This window comes from Staurois parvus, unplaced genomic scaffold (assembly GCF_062004578.1).
Source record: "Staurois parvus isolate SC_StPar_1 unplaced genomic scaffold, SC_StPar_1.0 ptg000216l, whole genome shotgun sequence".
NCBI classification, from domain to species: Eukaryota; Metazoa; Chordata; class Amphibia; order Anura; family Ranidae; genus Staurois; species Staurois parvus.
Genome location: NW_028318012.1, coordinates 787,942 through 800,305, shown reverse-complemented (window position 1 = coordinate 800,305; position 12,364 = coordinate 787,942). Strand labels below are relative to the sequence as shown.

The window sequence follows — 12,364 nt, the reverse complement described above, 5'->3', positions numbered from 1 at the left end:
CAATGAAGTGACTGGCCTCAGGTGATACACAGAGATGAAACATCCTTCTACATAAGTTGTACATGTTTATCTACAGACTTCTCTTGTCTGCATTCGTTCAAAGTGGTGCATTTATAAAGCTTGTCTGAGAGTTCAGAAAAAAAGGGGGCGGAGAGCTGAAATTACACACTACAGAACTCAGTGAGGAGAGCTCTGAGAGCTGATTCAAGAGAAAAGACACACCCCCCTCCACAGAGCTCAGGCTGTCAATTTGTTTAATTATTATTAAAAATCCTCTATTTTCTTTTTTTTTACAGAAGACGGAGGGCTTTTATTAATATTTAATGGTTTTGAGTTTGTGTTTTTGCTAATGATTGATGGCACTGGTATTGATATATTTTTATATGTCATATTAGACATCACACATATTAAGCGCTGCACCAATTGATCTTTTTAATCTGGTTATGCTGAAATATATGAGATACTCATAGGATGCACAGTTGCTGACACATGGAGAGCTTTTTTAGCTGAATAAGCCATTTTTTCACTATTTTTAATTGTTTTACAGCCAATATAAAAGTTTTTGTTGCTTTTGACACTGGTATTGCTTATAGTACTAGAAAAGGTTTTTTTATTTAGCAGCTCGCAAGGTTTTACACATTTCATTTTGAGGCTGTCACCCCGGAGATCCCTTCTTTGTCACCTTTGTTCTTTTGGTGTCAGGAAAACTTGTCAGAAGTGATTTATGCTGATAGAAGAGGAACCAAGCAGCAAGCAGAAATGAGACTATGGCGATTTACTAAATTGGGTGCAGCTGCTCATGGAAGCCAATCAGCTTCTGACTTCAGCTTGTTCAATTAAGGTTTGACAACAAAACTTGAAAGCTGGTTTCTATGCAGATTTGCACCATATTTTGCACTCTCCAGTTTTAGTAAATAACCCCCCAGTTCCTATTTGAGACAAGTACACACTATAGAGGGGTATGCTTTGTTCCTATTTCATGTCTGAGGTTTACAACCACTTTAAACCTACCCCCTTGTTGACTTATTTGCATACACACCAGTTACATCATGAAAAGATAATTATCAAAAAAGTGGGGGGATATAAATCTGTCTTTGCGTGTGTGCATATATAATGCTGATGATTCATACTCAGAAATAGGCAAACCTTTTACGGACTGTGTAATTAGCTATTTTGATTTCTGTAACAAATAGCTTAAAGTGCCATTTTGTTGTGAATTGGTCATGGCACCAGCCAAGCGCCAGCATTCTACAACTCATCTTCCACCAAAGAAACGAGGTGTACACCTTTTGTTAGGTCATGTTTTTGGCTTCCACCTTAAATTTTCGCCTTTCTGTATCTCACAATAACAGACAGCACAGTTCTGTCAATGTTTTAAACTCTATTCTGCTGAATAAGAATGGTTTAAAAAGGAACAGAGAAAAGCAATTAATAGCATGAAATAATTTCATGCAACATATCGAATGTTCCACCTTTTTTTCCTAGCCTTTGTTTAAAGCTTCGAAAATTACCGGCAAACAATCTTTGCAAAAATAAAAAAAAAAAAGCACCAAAATAATTTTTGGTCGTACGGTTATTTCGTTTCCATTTTGTGTACAAAAGACAAAAAAAAAAGGAAAAAATTCCACTTACTTATTGCTTCTACAAACTGCTCAAAGAAGCTACGTGGGAACAGGGGCTCCGACAGCTCTCGGAAAAACATCTTGAGTGCTCCTGTGACAACGTGTATGTCCTCCCACTGGCTGTCGTCCAAATTCAGCTTCTCTTCTGGGAAAACACGGGGAGAAATGGAACAACTGGTTTTAATGAAACAATTACAAGACACTAATTATTATGTTAATGTTTGCCTACTATCATCAGCAACCGTTAACAGCCTTCTGCACCTAGAGGTTTGGTGCTGTGCTTGTTTTTTTTTTTCCTTTTTTTTTTTAACTGAAGGAAAAAAAAAGAGTGTTTTCTATGGATTACCATCTGTAGGAATGCAGCTGACACACAAAAAAAAAAGGCGATACAAAGAGACGTGGCATTGACATAACATGTCAGATACATTTATTCCCATAATGCATCAGCCCAGAAATTAGCATTAGAGCTCAACATGATTCAAAGCTATTTGGTTTTTCGAGGCCGAGGGGCTAAGAGTTGCCAGTGATGTGCCGCTCAAGGGACCGACCCAAAGGCCTGATGGAGCCAACATGAGACATATGCTAAGCTTGACGATAGAAAAATCAGCTATTGCTTTACATATGCTAGCCATGGAAGGTGCTGGGGAATTATAGGTAAGCATTGTCACATTAATTTGTGGCTGACAGCAATATCAACAAGGAAAAGGAACGGGAAAGGGGGGGTGGGGGGTTGTGGTAGACAAAAACAAATCCTCTCTTTAATGATTTCAATAACGTTCTGTTTTCAGCTCAGCAAGGTAGTGTGTTGCAGAAACAATATTAGGCAGACCCCCGTCGTTCTACCTAGGCTGTGCAAATCTGCCAGGAATGATAACGTGCCAGACACAAAAATCACTCTTCTTTCACAATTCCCCACTCACGTAGAGCGAAACAGTCGTTTGAAGCTAACCTGAACCGAGGATTTTTACCGACTTGAAACCGAGAACTCAGAGACAATATTTAATTAAGAAGAATGAAACAATTATCCACTATTTCTTGGTTTTATCTGGGTGTATTCGCCAAAACATCAAAGACACGGTAATTAGGCATCACGTCACCTCGCTATTCAGAGGCAAGTTTTGGAAAAGGAAGTATTATGCAGGGAAAAAAAATAACAATCATAATTAGTTCTGGGCCTTTGAACAATATTTCAGGTATAGATGAAATAACAAATTCATAAACAAGAAAGAATTTAAATACCCCATTAAATACTCCGCCTTTCTGACAAAGTTGATATAGCAAAGCAAGGTGGTTTTTAAACTGTATTTTGGGAATTGTAGAAACAGCTGTGTACATGGTACACTATGGTATAGTTACTATAATAAACAAAGAACATCAACAAATAGATGGTGAAAGGGTGACTTCGGCTCATAGACCTATATTTGTGGCAGTAATGTCCGATACCAGCTTTTCTCAAGCGTGCTTCCATTTAACCCTTGGATTCTTCCAAAGGTTTCTATGAGGTTGCTTGAGCAATGAGTAATGTCTGCCTCTCAGATAAGTGACCACACACACCAATGATCTTCTCAACAACCAGAATGGTAAGGAGTGACCATCATGCTAATGTACTGAGAGCTGTAGATATAGTAATTATTAGTAGGGGTTCCCTGAGACTAGAAAGTTATCTCAAAGGTTCTACCAGGTTAAAAAGTTTAAAAAAGGCTACCATATACAGATTATTTCAAAGGTATCTTAACCTAAAAACAAAAATCTAGCCTACTGCAGTCTACAGTCTTTTGATGTGGTGGCTGAATCAGTTTAGTCAAATTTTATTATTTTAATTTTTTTAATTATTATTATTATTATTTGATTTATTTTCACTTGGTAAACACAGTTCCTGTCTTTGGGTGACTACATTCACTTCTGCACTGTATCTAAAGATGGAGCTGAGATTTATTTGGAGTACACCTATGCCTTCCTTTAACCTCTTCATGTCTGAACACTTTGACCCCCTTCCAGTCCAGGTCAATTTTCAGCTTTCAGCGCTGTCACACAACACTGTACCAATATGAAATATTTATGATTTTTTTCAGACAGAGCTTTGTTTTGGTGGTATTTGATCATCACTGGTTCCTCTTATTTTTTGCTATATAAATTAAAATTTACTGAAAATAAAAACAAACTAACATATTTTTGGCCTTTTTTTGTTATAAAAAATATATAAAATTGTGCAAATAAATAATAATTTTTCACAAATTTCAGCCAAAATGTATTCTGCTACACTTTTGGGGTAAAATAACTAAAAATGGTGTTATCATTTAGTCTGCATGGAAATTATAATCTTCAAACTATTGGATATATCTTTATAAATTGATCAGTTGAGACCCTAAATACTGGACGCTGGTATGACGTATGGCGGTAATCAGGAGGCTTATATGGGGTATGGCAGTGATCAGATTGTTGGTAAGAGGTATGGCGGTGATCAGGACACTGGTATGGGGTATGGCAGTGATCAGGGGGCTGGTATGGCATATGGGGTGATCAGGATGCTGGTATGGGGTATGGCGGTGATCAGGATGCTGGTAAGGCATATGGGGTGATCAGAATGCTGGTGGGGGGGGATTGATTGTGATCAAGATGATGGTATGACATATGGGTTGATCAGAAAACTGGTATAGGGTATGGCGGTGATCAGGACGCTGGTATGGCATATGGGGTGATCAGGATGCTGGTATGGGGTATGGTGGTGAACAGGATGCTGGTATGGCATATGAGGTGATCAGAATGTTGGTGTGGGGTATGGTGGTGATCAGGATGCTGGTAAGGCATATGGGGTGATCAGAATGCTGGTGGGGGGGGATTGATTGTGATCAAGATGATGGTATGACATATGGGTTGATCAGAAAACTGGTATAGGGTATGGCGGTGATCAGGACGCTGGTATGGCATATGGGGTGATCAGGATGCTGGTATGGGGTATGGTGGTGAACAGGATGCTGGTATGGCATATGAGGTGATCAGAATGTTGGCGTGGGGTATGGTGGTGATCAGGGTGCTGGTAAGGCATATGGGGTGATCAGAATGCTGGTGGGGGGATTGATTGTGATCAAGATGATGGTATGACATATGGGTTGATCAGAATACTGGTATAGGGTATGGCAGTGATCAGGACGCTGGTATGGCATATGGGGTGATCAGGATGCTGGTATGGGGTATGGCAGTTATCAGGATGCTGGTATGGCATATGAGGTGATCAGAATGCTGGTGTGCGGTATGGCAGTGATCAGGATGCTGGTTTTGCATATGGGGTGATCAGGATGCTGGTATGGCATATGGGATGATCAGGATGCTGGTGTGGGGTATGGCAGTGATCAGGACGCTGGTATGGCATATGGGGTGATCAGAATGCTGGTGTGGGATATGGCAGTTATCAGGATGCTGGTATGGGGTATGGTGGTGATCAGAATACTGGTATGACATATGGGTGATCAGAACACTGATATGGGGTATGGTGGTGATCAGAATGCTGGTACGGGGTATGTCATATGGCGGTGATCATGACGCTGCTATGGCAGTGATCAGAATGCTAGTATGGTGGTGATCAGGACGTTGGTATGGTGTATGGTGGTGTTATTGTGACAGGTGACAAGGGCTGGCTCCATTGCTTATTGCAATTATGCTAGGGCCATGATCAGGTACACCGGGGCAGGCTGCCACTGCAGTCTGTGAGTGTACATGAAGCCTGACAGACTGCTGTACAATCACAGGCTGCAGAAATGGTTTGGGTGACGTACAGATTGTTGGGCTCCCCTGTGTGCACTCTGTGAGCCGTGCATGAGCTACTGATGCAAGCTGACATACAGGTACGTTAACCCGCATCAGCACTGTTTCCTGTCCACCATTTATAGGCTATGGGAGGACGGGAAGCAAAAAAATAAAAAATGAAAACTAAAACAGCCATCACATCACAGTGGAAGTAAAGGCAAAACCTAACTAACTCTCAGCCAAATTCCAAGCCTAACCTATCTATCTCTGTAAAGAAAGAAAATCACTATCCTTACCTGTTCTGCAGCCACTCCAGTCCGGTCTCAGGCTGAGCTGTCATCAGGGGCTTCAGTGCGTAGGAGTGTGTAGCAGAGGCAGCCAACAACGGAAGTCCCATAGTAACTCTATGGGTGATGTCACTTCCCAAGCATTTGCCAGCCATTGTTGGCCTTCTGCTGCACACAGAGGGAGCTGCTGGAGACCAGACTGGAGCAGCTCCAGAACAGGTAAGTAAAGCAATTATTTCTTCACAGGTAAGCTTAGAATGTAGCTGAGAGTAGGTTTAGAGCTAGTTTTTCCTTTGCATCCACTTTAAATCTGATAAAATGCAATATATTACATTTTTTGTTAGCTTTAGTTTATCCTTTAATGTTTGTACGACCATAAGCTTTACAAATGTCTTAGATTACTCAAGATCTCAAATCTCAGTTTTCCTTGACTCATTTTATACTCTGCATCTCTGTCATACTGTATGAGCTGTATAGAAAGATTGTAGCACACCCCATCTATAAGGATAAATAAATCACTCACCACTCATCATCTGTCATGCAGCCTTTCTCAAATGTTTTAATATGGAGGAACCCTTGAAATAACTTTCCAGTCTCGGGGAACCCCTACCAATAACTTCTTTTATCTACAGCGTATGGTATATTATGGTATATTAATGGTCATTTGGAAGAATCCGCACTGCTACAGATATCTAAAAAGATCAATGCGAGGCAGAAAATGATCACGGATCAAGGTGCCCCAAGCAACCCTTGGAGGAACATTAGGGTTCCATAGAGCTCTGGTTGAGAAAGGCTACATTTTTTTTTTGCTTTAAATAATAGCTTAAAGTGGACCTTTACTATAAGCCTAATATCATCTAACCCTGCCTCCTCCCCTCTCCCTCTCTTTCAATTAGATATAGATTTTGTTTAAGATTTATTGTGCTGCAAAACAGCACTTCCATATTTCTTGACTAGGCACAAATTATGTCTTCACCCCCCTGCCTCCTTCCTGGATTCTGTTCAGACACAAATGTGCAACAGGCCTTCGGGTCCTGGCAGCCCTGTGGCACATCTTTGAATGCATGGCTTTTTCCTGTACAAACGACAGGTGTTGTGGTAGTCCCAAACTTTGGCATCTTGATGCATTTTCAGAGAATCCTTGCAAGCGCAGATGTCCCTAGGGGCACAGTCGGGACCTGATGGGAAGGGGGTGGAGCCACCAAACACGAGGACTAAAGTTCATCTTTAACGTTTTGGAATACAAAGTGGAAAACAGCAAGGTGTTGTAAACAGCAAAAACCAAGTGCAAAACCATTTCTCGATGGTCTCACAAGAAATTTCCTAATGCTGAAATGTAACTTCAGTTGGGCAAAGGCACATTTTTGGTATTTGGGGTCATTTACACTAGAGGTGCCCTCTGAGAAGCAATTCATGGTGGAATTTCAGAGGGCATTTGACTGGTTGCAGCACAGCCCCATTCAGTTGAATGGTTTTTATTCAGTTGGCGATACTGCCGCTCACTGAATGTGACAAGGAGAATAAGTTTTGCTGTACTGTGTTGCGGAAGTGCTGCTTGAATGTATACATCACTGTCTGCGGCCAGGATATATACTTAGCCTTACTCTTAGGAGCAACACAGCATCAGGAACTTGTTTTCTATCTATTTTGTGCCCTCCAAGAGCATTATTAGTTGGATTGAAAGGCTGGAGAACCACACTGGAATGTTAGAATCCAAATAGGAAGTTTTATACCAAATATATAGTGAACTTAATATCCAACATATTTTGGGGGCCTCACTCTGCCCCTTTCATCAGGGTTTAAAAGAATGGCTGTTGAGGGACTCGAGTTGTAGATAAAATCTAGATGACTGTAAATTAAAAAGATCTCGATCCCCTTCAGCAGCTGAAGGAGGATGAGTGAGGCTCCCAAAATATGTTAGATATTAGGTTCACTATATGTTTGGAATAAAACCTCCTTTTTGGATGTCAACATTCCAGTGTGGCACTCCAATCTTTTGATCCAACTCATTTCCCAAGGCTTTCTGTGGAAGTCCTTCGGTGTATGGAAGTAGCCCACACATCACTCAGATGCTCTATGGATGGGGATTATATTATTGCAGTTTTTGGTTAATGTCAATCATAGCTATCAAGTAATATCTACCTAGGGTTACAGGTTCATAAGATTCACGATCTCAAGCTACAAGAGCCATGAACATCAAAAAAGTATTATGGAAAATCTCAGCATTCTCCACTTTTTGTTATGTCTTTCCATTGGCTGTCCATGCAGGTAAAGTATATATTTTTGCAGTAGAAAACAATTCTCTGTACTGTCTTATTGTTATTGTATGTTTGATTCTGTCTTCTCTTCTTTTAAACAAAGTACTGCAGAAAGCTGTGTGAATAAAACTTCGAATGTGTCCGATAACGAGGAACAGACATTTTACCGGTGAGAAATATTAATGGCACATGCTGGTCTTATTTTCAATATTTTGTAATGTTGGATACAGGGGCGGACTGACAACTCATGGGGCCCCCGGGCAATAGGGGATCATGGGGCCCCTGTGTCCTTGCCCAAACTCAAAAAAACCTATGAAAAAGGTACCAGGGGCATCTCATGGGGCCCCCTACTGACCCCGGACCCTCGGGCAGTGCCCGAGTTTCCAAATGGTCAGTTCGCCCCTGGTTGGATATTCTCCTTGTCAACTGTGCTCTAAATCATATACCAACAAAGAGCCAATGACCAGTTCTATCGATGAGACTCATGTTTCCAGATTTGATCACTTAATGACTGCAATATGCCAAGTCCCCGCACACAGAACATTGTTTAAACTTGTAACAACAAGGAGTGTGAACCTGTGTTGTCAAACTAATAAATTAGTCATGGTGTTAATATCAAGTCAACTGATACTGCTAAGTTTGGCCTGGACATCTAAGCTTCTATCATCTCTGGTCACCAAATGGCTATTTAAATACAAAAGTGCAAACCACTAAAGTGGTCTAACATGTATATAGAACTTTTTATTTACTGGAAATTTGAAGTGAGCTTTCCCTCCTAAATATTTCTTGCTTGTTTTTCAATGCAGTAGTAAAATAACCAACGCTTATAAAAATATCCCCCAGGTTTGTCATTTGCAGTACAAGGATTTTAGCAAATTTAAAAATGTATTTATTGATATTCTTGCTCTGTGGAATAGAACACATGCTATCTGGGCACTTCCTTCTTCCTGCGTGCTTAAAGGGAGGGTCACGTGATCAGCCTGAGTATTGCCATAAGACAGAAACTAACGGGAAAAGCAGAGAACAAATCTCTTTGGGTAATTACATTTTTGAGGGGAGTTTTATATACATTATCCAGAAAGTCCAAATATTAAAATTAAAGTAGTTTTTCTCTGACCTCATGGTCAATGGCCTGTTTCTCTGCAGTTTAGTACCTAATATACGAGGGGTGTTCAATTCAAACTGGGACTTTTCATTTTACAGGTATAAAAGGAATGCTAGCATGGCAGTACTACAAGCAGTAGTAGGTAGCAAGTGTGTCCTATTATTAATAGGTGGCGCACATGTTGAAGGCCAGTCCAGAGACCGTTAATCAAGATGGCAGACAACAGTGTTAGTGCGTGCATGGAACAGTGTGTGGTGACAAAAATTTCTTGAAAACAAAGGCGTAAAACACACAGATATCTACAGAAGACTTCAAGTACAGTACAGTGATGAGACACTCAGCCACAGTAAGATATTTGAATGGTGTAAACGTTTCAAAGATGGCCGTACGCAGTGACGATATTGGCTTGGTGGCTTCCAGCCCACATCAGTCTTTCCTGTGAACATTCAGCATGTGGAATGCCTGATCCTGGATAATCAATGCATAACCGTGAAATTGCACAAGAGACAAATCTTTCTGTGGGAACGGTGAACACAATGATAATGAAGTGAAGAAGACTGTTCTAGGATGGTTCAGGCGTACTAACAAATCTTTCTATGCATAAGCTGTCCAGGCATTAGTAAAACACTGGGGTAAGTGTATAAATGTAGCAGGGGAGTATGTAAAAAAATAAATGCTGCTTCCACCCCTTGAAATTTGTTCTTATATTATACAAACACAAAATCCCGGTTTGAATTGAACGCTTTATATATATATTAGAGTTGAATAATAAAATTATGTGATTAAATTCCAAACTGGATGTATGAAAAGCCATATCCTTACTGGGGTTGATTTACTAAAGGAATAGAGGCTGTTCATTTACACAAGCTAAGGCACACTTAAATACTAAATTGTGTGTGAGGGAAATGAAAAAAAAAGGGATTTTTGTTAGCAAATGAATAGGTAGTTACAAGATAAGTTCACCTTCAGAAACATGTTTTTAGGGTGGAACATGTAACATGTTCGTACTCCTGCAGCAGCTTGACGATTCGAGCCCTCTGTGTGAATGCAGAAAAAGTTCCCTGTACTAGCTGCCACTTTTTGAAAACAGGGTGGCCATGAAGGGTTCCTCCCCCAGGGCCACATCATTCATTCACACAGTTCTGTGAATGAATCAACTACAAGTACCAACATCCTTTCCAGCTGTCGGCTTGTAGTTCTTAGTGAACTACAATGGCCCTATTGAGTGCTTTGATAGTTCATTGATTCTTTCTGTTATTGTGAAACTGCCTGACCATAGACAGCTTACAGTGATAGTCTGCAGAAGTGAATTTATCCTTCAAAGTGGACACAGATTACCTTTAATTACTAACATTTACTTTGCAAAGCATAAACTAAGCTGGGAGAACAGCCTCAATCCTTTAGTAAACCAGCTCCACTCTCTGGCATTCCCCTTTGTGGCAAATTCCAAAACTAATATCAAGGAAGACTTACAACAAAAACATTCCCACAGCTGCATTTCCATAGCATTCCTGTACAATCAACCACCAGTAGTCGTTGTTTGACCTTCCCTTCAAGAGCCATCAGTTTTATTGTCTATGTATGATCAATTAGCCCCTCCCTCCCCTCTAATGTCTTTTTTTTACTCTCATTTGAATAGAGCAGCCACCTTTCCCTATCAAGCGGGAGCACAAGATTCAACAAAGAACAATGACATCAAAAAAGAAGAACCTGATGGCTTACTGTCACTTTAAAGAACGGGGTCTTTGCATTGTTGAAATGTGTCAGATATTTGGAAACGTCCCCTCTCGCCGTGGTGCCACACCCCCTGCATGGCCTTATAATAAAATTGGTTTTACTCCTGATTAAATCATTTTCTCCTCTCCCACTACCATACTTTTCATAATGGACCTGTGCGCTCTACAGCTGGCGAGCTTCCCATGATACCAATTCTTACTTTATCTTTTAAGCACTTTGCAGCTAGGATCTCATGCAGAGGGCTTATGTTTTGTTAAGAGCTTCATTCTTACAGAAATAGCTGAACACATGTTCTAAAAATGTTGTACAATTTATTGCTTGAAACACATTTAGAAAATGTAAAAGTGGCGGTGTTGAATTGCCTGTTGTGGTTGAACGCCACACAAAACGTGTGATGCTATGAGCACGCGCTTATTGAGACAGCTGTAGTTATAATTATATCAATTGTGTGCCCGGTGTGATCACATCTTCATGGTAAAAATATTTAAAAAATGTTTATTTTAGATATGTATTGTTTTGATTCATTGTATAGAGTTGTGCACATAATCTCAATCAACTGAGGAATTGCTGTATATGTGATTTAAAACAACAGATTATTTTTAATTAAAAAATAAATACTATATATATATATATATATATATATACATACTGTATATATATTGCTATTTAGTTTTTTTGCACATGAATCGGGCATTTAAGGTAGAAATCCAATTATGTAACCCCCAAACTTCCACCTTCCCCTGAAGTTCCCCCTTTTTTTAAAAAAAAATCTTCTAGCCAGTCCCTTTACGTCATGGCATGCTCCTCTTCTTCCTTCTCTGGTGGGTGGGGAGGCATTCTTGTAACGTGTGAGCATTACTCATTCCTAGAGTACTGGAAGCCCACTTTATGTAAAGACACACCTCCTAGGAGAAGATGACCAAATGGGTCCAAAGGAACAAAAAGTATCATCCATGCTGGGACCCCTAAAGCAACTAGCAGAACTTGATGATCACAAATCAATAATATTATATAACTGTATGCAGTGCTAAAAAACAAAAGAATATAATATCTATATAAAAAACCTTATAAATGTCCATATGGAACTTCAAAGTCCACATAAAAAGGGATACAAAAAGTCCCAGCACTGTTGTATGAAACGTTCCACACAGCATCACAGTGATAGAGCCAATCCACTTACCAGACAACACTGAAATTATAGAGTGGTCAGGTATGCCTTTAGGATTTCACACTTCAGGCTCCTACATTCTCCAACCTCAGGTCTCCCAGGATTGCTTTATAGGCTTCAACAGATAAAAACACCTGGATCCTATTGTAGTCAGCTATGTCTTTAGCCATTCTGCCATGGTCTCCACAACATCCAATCACCACACATACACAGACCACTTCCCTCAGAACAGGTGGCATCATACCTCATAACAGCATAGACAAACATCCACGGTGCAGTAATTCTTAAAAACATTTCAATAAAAGGCTATTATACGCACATATTATTATTATTATTAATATTGTTATACAGGATTTATATAGCACCAACAGTTTGCTCAGTGCTTTACAATATAAGGGGAGACAATACAGCAACAATACAGCTCAATACAAGAGGGTTAGGAG

At 40.0% G+C, this 12,364-nt stretch overlaps 1 protein-coding gene and 1 long non-coding RNA gene across 2 annotated transcripts in view; one reads left to right on the top strand and one right to left on the bottom strand.

Annotated features, from left to right (window-relative positions):
• ARHGAP15 (Rho GTPase activating protein 15) overlaps positions 1 to 12,364 on the bottom strand; it is a 778,695-nt gene that overhangs the window by 179,082 nt on the left and 587,249 nt on the right. The window contains exon 13 of the mRNA XM_089679020.1: positions 1,633 to 1,767. Within this exon, the coding sequence (XP_089535146.1) occupies positions 1,633 to 1,767 (135 nt within the window). The remainder of the gene's footprint in view (positions 1 to 1,632; positions 1,768 to 12,364) is intronic.
• On the top strand, positions 2,138 to 10,886 carry LOC149460941 (uncharacterized). The gene is made up of 3 exons (XR_016312979.1): positions 2,138 to 2,276; positions 8,015 to 8,080; positions 10,656 to 10,886. It is a non-coding gene; the product is annotated as an uncharacterized LOC149460941 (long non-coding RNA).